Source organism: Equus quagga, chromosome 16 (assembly GCF_021613505.1).
Source record: "Equus quagga isolate Etosha38 chromosome 16, UCLA_HA_Equagga_1.0, whole genome shotgun sequence".
NCBI classification, from domain to species: domain Eukaryota; kingdom Metazoa; phylum Chordata; class Mammalia; order Perissodactyla; family Equidae; genus Equus; species Equus quagga.
Window position 1 is genome coordinate 35,829,098 of NC_060282.1, and position 12,180 is coordinate 35,841,277.

At 37.6% G+C, this 12,180-nt stretch overlaps 1 protein-coding gene across 4 annotated transcripts in view; it reads left to right on the forward strand.

Annotated features, from left to right (window-relative positions):
• The window catches only part of UBR5 (ubiquitin protein ligase E3 component n-recognin 5), a 122,440-nt gene that overhangs the window by 42,097 nt on the left and 68,163 nt on the right, over positions 1–12,180 (forward strand). For 3 of the 4 annotated variants that reach the window (XM_046642374.1, XM_046642377.1, XM_046642375.1), the window contains exons 5-9: positions 397–516; positions 3,781–3,970; positions 4,159–4,318; positions 4,911–5,060; positions 6,818–7,029. In XM_046642374.1, coding sequence (XP_046498330.1) covers positions 397–516; positions 3,781–3,970; positions 4,159–4,318; positions 4,911–5,060; positions 6,818–7,029 — 832 coding nt within the window. The remainder of the gene's footprint in view (positions 1–396; positions 517–3,780; positions 3,971–4,158; positions 4,319–4,910; positions 5,061–6,817; positions 7,030–12,180) is intronic. The other variant, XM_046642376.1, reaches the window with a different exon arrangement.

A 12,180-nucleotide genomic window follows, 5' to 3' on the forward strand; every position in this document is an offset into this window, starting at 1 on the left:
TTTTTTCTCTTTTAATACTTGAAAATGACAGGGTCTTTAAAATTTTGGTCTTTGTAAGTGATGGCGTATAAAAAAGGTTGCTAGATACTGTATGATGAGTTTCAATTGATTCTTTCTAAAGAAAGCATCATTACTTTAAAAATCTAAAGGATGCATTTGCAAGCAAACCATGAAAGCAGTTTCATCCAGGAAAGAACTCTGGATTGTTACGAGGCTGCAGGTTGTTGGGTTTGTTCTTTGATAGGAAGTGTGCGTCTCAGTGGGAGTGAGAGAGAATTACTAGACTGGCAGTGTTTTCCCACCGTAGGCCCTGGAGTGGTGAGGCCTGGGATTCCAGGCTTGTTCCTAGCATTTGGGGACTGTCCTGTGATTGTTGTACCTCTTGTTTTTCCCCAGGTCAAAGTTGAACAGCAACTCGGGGGCGGGGAGGACATCGAGGCCTGGTAGGACAAGCGACTCCCCATGGTTTCTCTCAGGTTCCGAGACTCTGGGCAGGCTGGCAGGCAACACCCTGGGGTAAGTTGTGGCCGGATGATGGCCTGCGCTGGTCTGGGCCACCGCCTGTAGTACGCTCTGAGTGATCGTCTTCAGTATCAGCTAGGGATGGGATGAGGAAACTCTCCTGAACTCTGGGCTGGAGCGCATGTTGCTCGTGGCGAGCCACCAGGATAAAAATAACCCACACTGGCTAACTACCATTACCCCGGGCTCTTGACCTTTTAAAAATGTCTGATTTTTACATGCGTTTATTATGCCATTTGTGTTATTTAAAATTTTCAAAGATACCATCTTTTGTCTAATTTGTGACTTAATCTTGGGTAAAAAATATCTAACATTTATTCCTTTTTGGTATCCTATTTAGAAAAGACTACTACCTATTTAGTAGTTTTTTCTGAGTTAATATAGTGAGGTTTGAGAATCATGTAACTAAACCTTACAGGCTTTACTAAAGTTATTTTTACTTTTTAAAAATTGAGTTATAATTGACATATAACATTATATTAGTTTAAAGTGTACAGCATAATGATTCCATATTTGTATATATTGTGAAATGATCACAGTAAGTTTTGTTAACATCCATCACCACATGTAGTTAAAAAAAATTCTTTTTCCTTGTCATGAGGGCTTTTAAGATCTACTCTCTTAGCATCTTTCACATGTGCAATATAGTATTATTAACTATAGTCATCATGCTGTACCTTATACCCCATAACTTACTTATTCTATAACTGGAATTCTGTACGTTATTTTTACTTTTTAAATTATTTATGAAATATATACCTTTTAAACTAGATATTCAACTCTTCTTACATTTTATCTAAAATTGGTATGCTATCAAACTAAAGAAATAATATACAAATTCTAAGCCAGATGATTTCACTTTAGCTCATTTTATACCTTGATTCTTGATTTTCTGAAGTTACCCAATTGATGATTAGGTAATGCCAAATCAGTCAGCTTGGCATGTGTTCAAAGGTTGATCAGAGGAATATAACTAGAAGCAATTTAAATTGTTTCAAGGAGAGGAGGAAGGTTTTAAACATTTTTCTTATTTTGACACTGCTTTCTTGGTAAAGTTAGGTTTAAAAATTGAGATCCCAAGATGCTTACCTTCTTTGCTTTTTTGTTTTTATGCTGACCTAAGTTTATTTTGAGGTCAGAGGAAGGTCATTTAGATGAGTGCATCCTTTTTAACTCATTCTGTGCTAGAGCTGTTAATAGGAAACATAGCTCTGGTCTTTATTAAAATGTGATGTATCTCCTTTTAATGGTCCTATGCACACAACTAACATAACCGTGTATGATAATTCTCAAAATAATATGTAATAAATGAAATTTTCATTTCATTTTGATAAACCTGGAAGAAGTTTGACACCAGGTTTTCTGGAGTTTTTTTTTTTTTTTTTTTTAAAGATTTTATTTTTTCCTTTTTCTCCCCAAAGCCCCCCAGTACATAGTTGTATATTCTTCGTTGTGGGTCCTTCTAGTTGTGGCATGTGGGACGCTGCCTCAGCGTGGTTTAATGAGCAGTGCCATGTCTGCGCCCAGGATTCGAACCAACGAAACACTGGACCGCCTGCAGCGGAGCGTGCGAACTTAACCACTCGGCCACGGGGCCAGCCCCCTGGAGTTTTTTTTTTTACTGAGGCAACTATTTAAAAAGTGTTTTTTGGGCCAGCCCTGGTGGCCCAGTGGTTAAGTTCAGTGCGTTCTGCTTCAGTGGCCCGGGTTTGGTTTCTAGGCATGGACCTACACTGTTCTGTTAGAGGCCATGCTGTGCTGGTGGCTCACATACTGAAAAATAGAGGAAGATTGTTAGCTCAGGGCGAATCTTCCTTAGCAAAAGAAAGAAATAAGTAAGTAAAGTGTTTTGTTTGGTTAGACAGATATTGGGCTTTCCAGTTAAGTGAGAAGAGAGACCAAGAAGTTTGTTGTGTATTGATTTGAGCATTGTTAGTGGTTAGTATATTCGAACATTTTTAAGGGGAAAAAAGAAAGGCTTGGAAGATCAAATTTAAACTAAATCTGTTTGCAATAGGAGGTTGAAGGTTTCACTCTTAGGTGAGTGCAATGAAGAGGAGTTGGGAATAAAGTACTTCTCTCTAGATTGAATGATCTCTAAGTACATAGTAGATTCATTTTTAAGAGAGCCAGCACTGTCATAATTTAAAGGCTAATAACATTATTTGTGTGATCTTTATCTTTTAGATCTGATTGAATGCAGAAAAACAATTGCATTATGGTTGTGATTCTTTCTTTTTCCTGAGGAAGATATGCCCTGAGCTAACATCTGTGCCAGTCTTCCTCTGTTTTGTATGTGAATCACTGCTCCAGCATGACTGATGAGTGGTGTAGGTCTATGTCTGAGATTCGAACCCATGAACCCGGGTCACCAAAGTGAAGCGTACTGAACTTAACCACTATGCCACAGGGCCAGAAGATTGTTTCTCTCTCTTTTTTTTTAAGATTTTATTTTTTTCCTTTTTCTCCCCAGAGCCCTCTGGTACATAGTTGTATATTCTTAGTTGTGGGTCCTTCTAGTTGTGCCATGTGGGATGCCACCTCAGCATGGCTTGATGAGTGGTGCCATGTCCACGCCCAGGATTTGAACTGGCGAAAACCCTGGGCCGCACAAGCGGAGCACGCGAACTTAACCACTCGACCACGGGCCCAGCCCCAGGGCCAGAAGATTCTTAATTCTCATGTTTGGGGCAATATGTGAAAATGTAGACATGCCCTTTCTAAGTTATTTTCCCATACTTAAGAAAAAATTAATGAATGTTTCAAATACTGGCTTCCCCTTAGTCGAAGAGGTTAATGGTGCTGAATATTAATGAGCTACTATCTTTGTAAATGAATGTTTTATTTCATGCAAAGCACTTGGAGTCCTCAATGAATTTTACTTTTTGTGTAGCAGATTGTTGGTAGTTATGTCTGATGGGTCTTTCATGCAAAGGTGAGATGTATTCTATAACTCATTTTAGAGTTGTAACTATAGAAATACTTGGTATGTGGATGTTTAAAAAATTATTTAAAAGATGCAAAAGTGTGATTGTTCTCTTTCTAAAAAGTGAATGTGTTTATAAGCATTAAAAAAATGGGAACAGTGTTATTTTAAAGGTCAGTTCTGTTAACTTGTTCTATCAAAATACTACTATAAAATATGTATCAGACAAATAGCTTTATCTTAGCTTAAGAGAATGAGAATGAGACCCAAAGCAGTCTTTTCAGAATGGTGATTTAAAGTGCATTTAATTCTATAAATTCTCCACTGTTTAGAAGTCGCTGGAGTTCTGGAGTCGGTGGAAGTGGAGGAGGGTCCTCTGGTAGGTCGTCAGCTGGAGCTCGCGATTCCCGCCGACAGACTCGAGTCATTCGGACCGGACGGGATCGAGGGTCTGGGCTTTTGGGCAGTCAGCCCCAGCCAGTTATTCCAGCCTCCGTCATTCCAGAGGAGCTGATTTCACAGGTATGGCTCTTGTAGAAGGCTTAATGTAAGACAACAGGACAAGGTGAGGTTTGATGGAACATAGTGGGGCTGTAGTCATGACTCATCATGAATTGTGAGATACTGAAGTATTGATCCTAGGAAGCTGATTTTCATAAAGAATTTATCAAAAGAAAATTAGCATAGCACTCTTTTTTTTATAATTTCAGGCCCAAGTTGTTTTACAAGGCAAATCCAGAAGTGTCATTATTCGGGAGCTTCAGCGAACAAATCTTGATGTAAACCTTGCTGTAAATAATTTACTTAGCCGGGATGATGAAGATGGAGACGATGGGGATGATACAGCCAGTGAATCTTATTTGCCTGGAGGTTGGTGGATCACCATCATGGTTTTCTCATCTCTAGGGGGAGAGAGTTTTTGCCTAGGGAATGGAATTTTAAAGTACATTGGATTTTCTCACTGTTCTTTCCAAGGTGGTATATACTTCTCACTATAGTGCTTGATTTGATTGTAAAATTCTTTTTAAGGGAAAACGGAGAAATGTTTTTGCTCAGTGGATTTGTGTTTGGTCCTAATAAAGACGTGGATATATGTGCATGGCTTTATCACTTGCTCATAGGTGGCTCTGGAATGTGTTTTTTGATGCCCGTATTACTGAATGTGTAATAACTGTATTTAGATTTTGACTGTATTATCTCTCTGATGTCGCAAGTATCTTAAAGACATATCTTTTTTCTTATGATTTAGTAGGTAGCCCAAGCAATGATCATCCATTTCATGTTCCTTAAAATCTTTCTTAAGAATGTTAACTTTATTTCCTGCATAGTTGTTGCTTTTCTTCTCAGGTTATGTCAGTAGTCAGTCCCTGATTTTAATTTATTTTACTTTTCAGAGAGCTTTCAGTTGGTCTACAGATGTTTTCTCTATATCTGCTTTATTCGTATTTGTTTCTGTTTATAGAGGATCTTATGTCTCTTCTTGATGCTGACATTCATTCTGCCCACCCAAGTGTCATTATTGATGCGGATGCCATGTTTTCTGAAGACATTAGCTATTTTGGTTACCCTTCTTTTCGTCGTTCATCGCTTTCCAGGCTAGGCTCATCTCGAGGTAATTTTGCATTTATTTCTTTGTGATCATTGACTGTATGGAGAGAGAATGGTAGAATTCACTATATTTGAACTTTTAATATTACAGGAATAAACTCATTACTTATTAGTGTTTTTGGATGCTTTGGCATTAAAACTAGTTATTACTGATTTTGAAGACTGCAATAGTACTTTAGAGATGCTCTTATCTACATGGTGGAATACTTACCAAGGGTTATGACTTACCTAACTATGTTTTTAATTAGGAATATGGATTCTGAACTAAAAGCAGAATTCTACTTTACAGTGACATGCAGCATTCAGAAAATGTCTCTTTAATTTAATTGATTAAAATAAAGTGATTATTCTGTTCATGTTAAATCCTGGTTAGATGGAAGAGTGAAATAGGAGAAAAGTTACTAGAATGGGATTGGCCAATAATAAATATATAGAAATGTTTAGCTTAGTAGAATGCTATTTCCAAAAGTTTGAAATCCTTAGGTATAGTACATAGTAGAGGTTAGAAAGAAGATTTTGAAATCATAACAAATATAAGACTTTCTCTGTATATGTTGGTATAGATTTAGTTGCATTTTAACTTTTATTAAGTCAATATTTTTACCTTCCGGAATGTCAAACTGCTTGATTCAAATAATAGACAAGAATCAGCTGAATCATTTACTCATCATTAGTGAACTGGAAAAGACCTTGCTGCAAACACCTAACACTTAAAAGCAGAATTTTAAAATAAGAAACCTATGATGATCTTTTAATATATTGAACCTATTATGTAATAGCTTTAAAAATTTTTAAATAAATGTATAGTAAAGTATGCCTTAAATGCATCAAGTATTACATTTTCAAAAATTCAATATCTAACACAAATAATTCCTTCTAAATTTCTCCGTTTTGCTTTTCTGTAGATCATCGTTCTCTCTTGGCACTGTTTACTTTGAACCATATGAAATTGCTGGTACTTGACCATTTTTGACTTGCATGGGTGGCAGTTTCATATGGCTCAACTTAATATTGTTTTTAGTCCTTTTTATCCAGGTCTTGGAAAGTAAATTTTGATTACCTGTTCAAAACATAAGGTATGAGCAGGCTGAAAAAAACTGGCTTTAGAGAGTTCGTAGGCCAGTTGCAGAGTAAGCATTTTTATAAGGAAATCTTTCTACAAAGATTCTTAAGAGAAAAAAATGCCTGTCTAGTTTCTCAAAAATTTTTAAATAAGACTTATCCATAAAAATCCAGCCTCTAAAATTACTCTAAACCAGGGCTTTATCAGAAGTTTTATAGTTAATGGGTTTGTAGTTTAACCCTGTCAAGTGTTTTTTCCTGTATGTGTAGTTTTTTTTTTTTTAGTAACTGAAGACTTTCTAACAAATACTTGTTTTATAAAAATTTATGTATCTAATGTGTTGAAATTCTAATTTATGCACGTTTTTGAATAGATAAAAAAGTTATGAGTAATCAGAGCCAGAAATTTTAAACTCCATTTTAAAAGTCCAATTTAAAATAAAGCAGTTCTGCTCTAAAAACATGTATTTGGGTTTCAGAAAAATCTGCCTCTACATAGTTCTTAAAGATACTAGTTTATAATTTTCATACATTTTCTTGAAAGAGTTAATGTTTTGAATGTTGCATGTCAGGCTTATTAGATACACATTTGCATTAAGTTTTTGTGAGTAGATAAACTGCTGTTAGTTGCATCCTGAAGGGTCTTTACTAGAGAGTGGCTTACTTTTATCCCACTGGTGTGACCCAATTGCATACCAGTTCTCCTTCTTCCCTTAGAGAGAGACTCTGAGCTGTTGCGTGAACGTGAGTCCGTTTTACGTTTACGTGAACGAAGGTGGCTTGACGGAGCCTCATTTGATAATGAAAGGGGCTCTACCAGCAAGGAAGGAGAGCCGAATGTGGATAAGAAGAACACGCCTGTACAAAGTCCAGTGTCTCTAGGAGAAGATTTGCAGTGGTGGCCTGATAAGGTATTTGGGAAAAAAATCTCCCTTTCCATTTAAATGGATTCCACCTCCACACCCCCCCACCCCCTCAAGGGTGATTTTCAAATTTTGTACTACTATTACGTATTAGAAACACACACACAGACATAAAGTGATATTTTTATTTTGTTTCAAAATATAGGTAGAGCATCTTTATTTGGCACCGCATGAGTCATCTTAATAAAATGTGTTTGGTGGTGCAGTTTTTTTCTACGTGATGAAGTAAATCAGAGAATTTGAAATGGTAGTTGCAGGTAACACATGAGCATTCTGCTTCAGGGCTTTATTTTTGGTGATAATTACTCCGGTAACTGATGGTATATCCCTTGGTAGAAATTTGTTTTGTAATGCCAAGTGGACCCCACTTCTGCAGGGCAAGTTTGTGGTCGTTGACACAAGCCTGCATGTCAGGGCAAGATTAGGATCCATGTTTCTTTGATAAATTAGCTGTCCTGTTTGCTGACAGCGAATTTTGACAGGCCTTTGCTCTAAATGCTGTGGGAGACCTCAGAACAGGCTGAACAGGAATGGACTGGGGGAGTTCTGCTCTGCATCCTGAGGAGAAGTACAATGACTGGCTTCTAGAGAACATCCAGAATTTAAGTTGATTTGACTCTTTTAAAAAATCCATCCTGGCCACAAGTGAGCCTGTGCGTCCTGTTGATGGATGGCATGTAGGTTTCGTCGTCTCAGGTGCTTGGTTGTTTGTCTTCGACGGCTCCTGTAGGACGCTGTGTGTTTTTCATCTCTTTTGGAGTGCCTGTTTGTTCTTAGTTCCTGAGCCAGTAGGAAATTTTCTTAAGTACAACTAAAGTAAAAGAAGATAAGAACTTTGAGGTTAATCTCTAGCAAATAGGGAGATTCTAATAGGGATTTCTTTTCTTTCATTGAAGTTGAATTTGTAATTGGGATGTTAAAGGAAAATATTATTTAACTTTCTGAATTTGTTTATTTTTTGTAGTTATTGTGAATCTTGATGTAGTTGATTTCTTTTCCTCTGCATTCAGCTCATGTGGAAAGCTTGAATGCAAGAAGGAACATGAATTTTAATCACTCTTTTTGTAAGCAGAAGGTTATTCTGTTTTTGCGCGCTGACAAACGTTCCCTGAATTGCCTTCTCTTACTTATTTCCATGAACCTGGAAATGTCTCAAGTTCTACTTTTACTTCAATGGCAGAAGGTGATTGAAACCACTGGGCTTTTTCCTTTTCTTTTCTTTGTTTCTTTTTTTAATACATTGTTCTGTGTTTCCTCTTTCTGTTGCCTGGATCATATTAGGCCTGTGTCTACTTCAGTTGGTAGGAAATAATAGAGGACTCACGAATCTTGTTTTAATAGTACCATCACATACATATTAGTCTAGACTTCTTTATCATGTAGTATTTTTGGTTAATGATAAAGTGTTTTGAATAGTACAAGTTTAGCAAACTTTTTCCCTGGCCAGGGTACCCTCTGTTAGATTTAGCCAGTCTTTGTTGGCCTTTATGCATAGGAATGTTTTTAGGTACAGCTTGTTTTCAGAGGTAGTTACTAAGTGCCTCCTGAAATCTTGACACTCTACAGACCTTACTTAGTTTTTTTTCTTTTTTTGAGGAAGGTTAGCCCTGAGCTAACTGCTGCCAATCCTCCTCTTTTTGCTGAGGAAGACTGGCCCTGAGCTAACATCCATGCCCATCTTCCTCCACTTTCTATGTGGGACACCTACCACAACATGGCTTGTCATGTGGCACCATGTCCGCACCTGGGATCCGAACCAGCGAACCCCAGGCTGCTGAAGTGGAACGTGCACTCTTAACTGCTGTGCCATCAGGCTGGCCCCAGACCTTACTTAGTATGTTATTTCCTTGGTTTGTTTAGACATTGAACGAAGGAGGAATAGCAGTATGTGAAACAAAGTATGTCCTACCTATACCTTTTTTTCCTAGTAGATAAACACCTAATTTAAAATCTTGTCATTGAAAAAGAACCACTTTTTATTAATTAGTGATTGAAATTTAGACATCAAAAATTTTAATTCAGGGAAAGAAAACAGCTTAAGCCTGATTAAGCTGTTGAATAGGATCACAGTTATCAACAAATACCAGTAGATGCTTGTTTGCAGGGCTCAATGCTCCACGTACAAAGAGAATGCAAAAAGTCCTTAAGGGAAAAAAAGACCTTACCTTCAGGTAACTTTAGGACAGTATACAAAACTGTCATGCAAGTGCATAGGATAAATACCACGTTGGTCCTTCACAGTTGGGGGTAGTGAGCCCTGAAGAGGTTTGGGGGAGGCTTGCTAGGGGATGAAGAGTGCAGGGAGGTGGGGTGGCACAGTGCCCTACTTGGAAGTAGTCTCTCTGTCTTTTATTTTTTGGTCAAAATATACATTCCAGCTTAATTTCAGAAATGACCTAATCCAGTGTTTTTAAATTGTGATTTTGGTTAGTATCTGTGAATTTTCATTCTTCCTTTTTTTAGGGTACATGTGAAATTCTGTTGATAAGTTATCTGGATTAGTACTGACTTTCCCATTTAGGGGAACACTCACTTCTTCAAAATTTCATCATTTTGTAGGCTAATAAAGCTCCTTTAATGGTGGAACATTTTCTTTAAGCCTTTCCAGTATAATCTTGAACTGAAAATATTTGAGGCTACTTTAAACTTTAGATATTTCCATGAATTATTCTTTGAGGTAAATGTCAAAACTAGTAGAAAAGTGTAATTGAAAATTACCATAAAGATGTTAAAAGCTCCATGAAGATAGAGGTGAGGGTCATTCAATCAGTATTAATTTAGTAGCCTTGATTAAATGCGTACTATCTATTAAGCCTTTTGCTTAGGTGTTAGGGTGAAAATTTTGTAGGAAGGCAGAAAAATTATGTCAGTACTTTTGAGAAAATACAATAATAGAATTAGATACGAGACTCTGGGGAATTGCAAGACGTCACACAGAGTGATTGCTGAATATGGACTCTGGAGCCAGGCTGCTGGAGTTCATATCCTGCCTCTGCCACTTACTAGCTGTTTGGCCTTGGTCAAATTCTTTAACCTCCCTGGGACTTTGTTTTCTCATCTCTGAGATGGGGATAATGGTTTTTACCTTGTGGTATTGTTAGGAGAATTGAAGTAGTTCGTGTATGTAAAGTGTAAAGAGCAAGGGGAAGCTTCTACAAACGGTCTTGTTCTACAAAGAGAACAGGCAGGTTCTGCAGATCAGGGAAGGGTGAGCGAGCCCAGTGCGTTTGGATATTCCGAGTGGGTCCATGAGGCCTGGTTCTCTGCTAGTAGAGAATTGGGTACAACCTGAAAGAGATACATACCATGCCCCTTGTCTGACTGGACTAAAATGCAAATAATGAGAACATTTTATTACAATAATAATTTAGCATAATAGGAATTTAGCAGTCAGTCTTTATGTACCAAAGTGAGACGCGGCGAGAGGGCCTAAGTGGGCCTCTAAGTCCAAGTCCCTGATGCTCATTAGCCAACTTAGTTTCTGAGTCGTTTTACCCAACTTTCTCATTAACTCTGTCCCCGACAACCATCTGTCCATCCATCCTTCCATCCATCCATTTTTCCTTCCTTTCCCCTGTCCCCTCAACACTTCTTTCTCTCCCCCATCTCTGACCTTCCCTCTTTATGCTTTTTGTGCTTTATATTTCTGGAAATAGCTTTGATAATTCAGTTAGTTTGATGAGAAGATGAAATGTTTCAGTTAGGTGATTGTCTGGCATGGCTCCCTTTTCACCTCTGTGTCATTTTTGCGGTTTACTTTTCTCAGGCTAGAAATGTAGTTCTATGTTGTTGAATGTGTACATGTAAATTGTAACTATATATGTATTTATACCAACCTACTTCCAGCAAGAATCTAAAGTGACTTACAAGGGGAAGAAAAATGCAGTTAGAGTAGGAACAGAGACTGTTCAAGTAGATTGCAAAGATAAGAGCTAAGTAATAAATATGGAAGGGAGAAAAATTACATGGAAATCCATGCTAAGTAAATCTGCTGAAGCTAAACATAGGAACTTTGCTTTGTGTCTTGTAACAAAACAAACCCTTTCAATTTAAAGGCTGCACACATCCTTGATTTCTAATAAGCTCTCAGAGAAGAGTTTGGTGAGAGTTGTATGGTGGGTGATGAAGAAATAAAACTGATTCAGCAAGTGAGTACTGTTAATTTATAGTCATATCCTTTATAGTTCTGGAACTATTTTCATATAATCTAGGAAAAATGAGGTAATTTATTCCCTCTGGCCTTTTGAATTGTAGAGTTGTTTGTTATTCTGTTTCTTTGAATGGTGTTGAGAGGAAATAGCCCCATGACATTTGGCTCCTTACGTAAGCTATTTGGAGCAGCCTTTTTGTTGGAATCAAACTTGTGGGTGTATTGCTTTACCTTCAGGGTTCTGGAAGTGGAAGTTGGGTTGGGAGGTCTTTGTCTTATTGACACTTCGAAGTTTCCAGGGAGTATCTGTGAGGACTTAGCTAGGTGTGTCACAAATGCTGTTTAATGATGAAATAGAGCAAAAGGAGAAATGGTCAAAAGAGGGAACAGAAGCCAGGTATAAGGAGACTCCAGAAAAGTAGACAGGCGGGGAGAGGCCAAGTGTGAACCAGTACAGGTGGCCATATTGCGCAGTATAGCCTGTAGTTGCACTCCGTCTAGTTCAGTGACAGAAACAGCACAGCACTGTTGGAGCTACCACTTAATGGAAAGACTAGTGTTTGCTGATAGTAGGAAAATTAAAAAAAGGATGAAAACCAAGTTTTGTGGGGAGAAATTTAGGAATGGAAAGGCCAGCTTTTTCAAAATATAAATGACTAAATGTAGAGGTAGGGGTGGGGGTTCTTGTTGCTGGCTGAGTGGGGTTTTTTTTAAGCTTTGGCCACTAGATAATTTTCATAATATTTTTAACAGTTTCTTCTCCCTTTGGGGAGGAATTTCTAGTTTGATTGATGACCTGTTTAATGTTATTCAGACAGTTGAAAGTTTCCTGATTAGATCCAACCTCTGATGATTTGATTTTTGTTAAAATCGCATGCAATATAATGTGTTCACAGTGTGATCAGTGCTAGATTGGACGTGAGAATACAGTGCTTAGGGATTCATAGTGGAGACTGACTAATACCACCTGAGAGATTTGGCAAAGACAT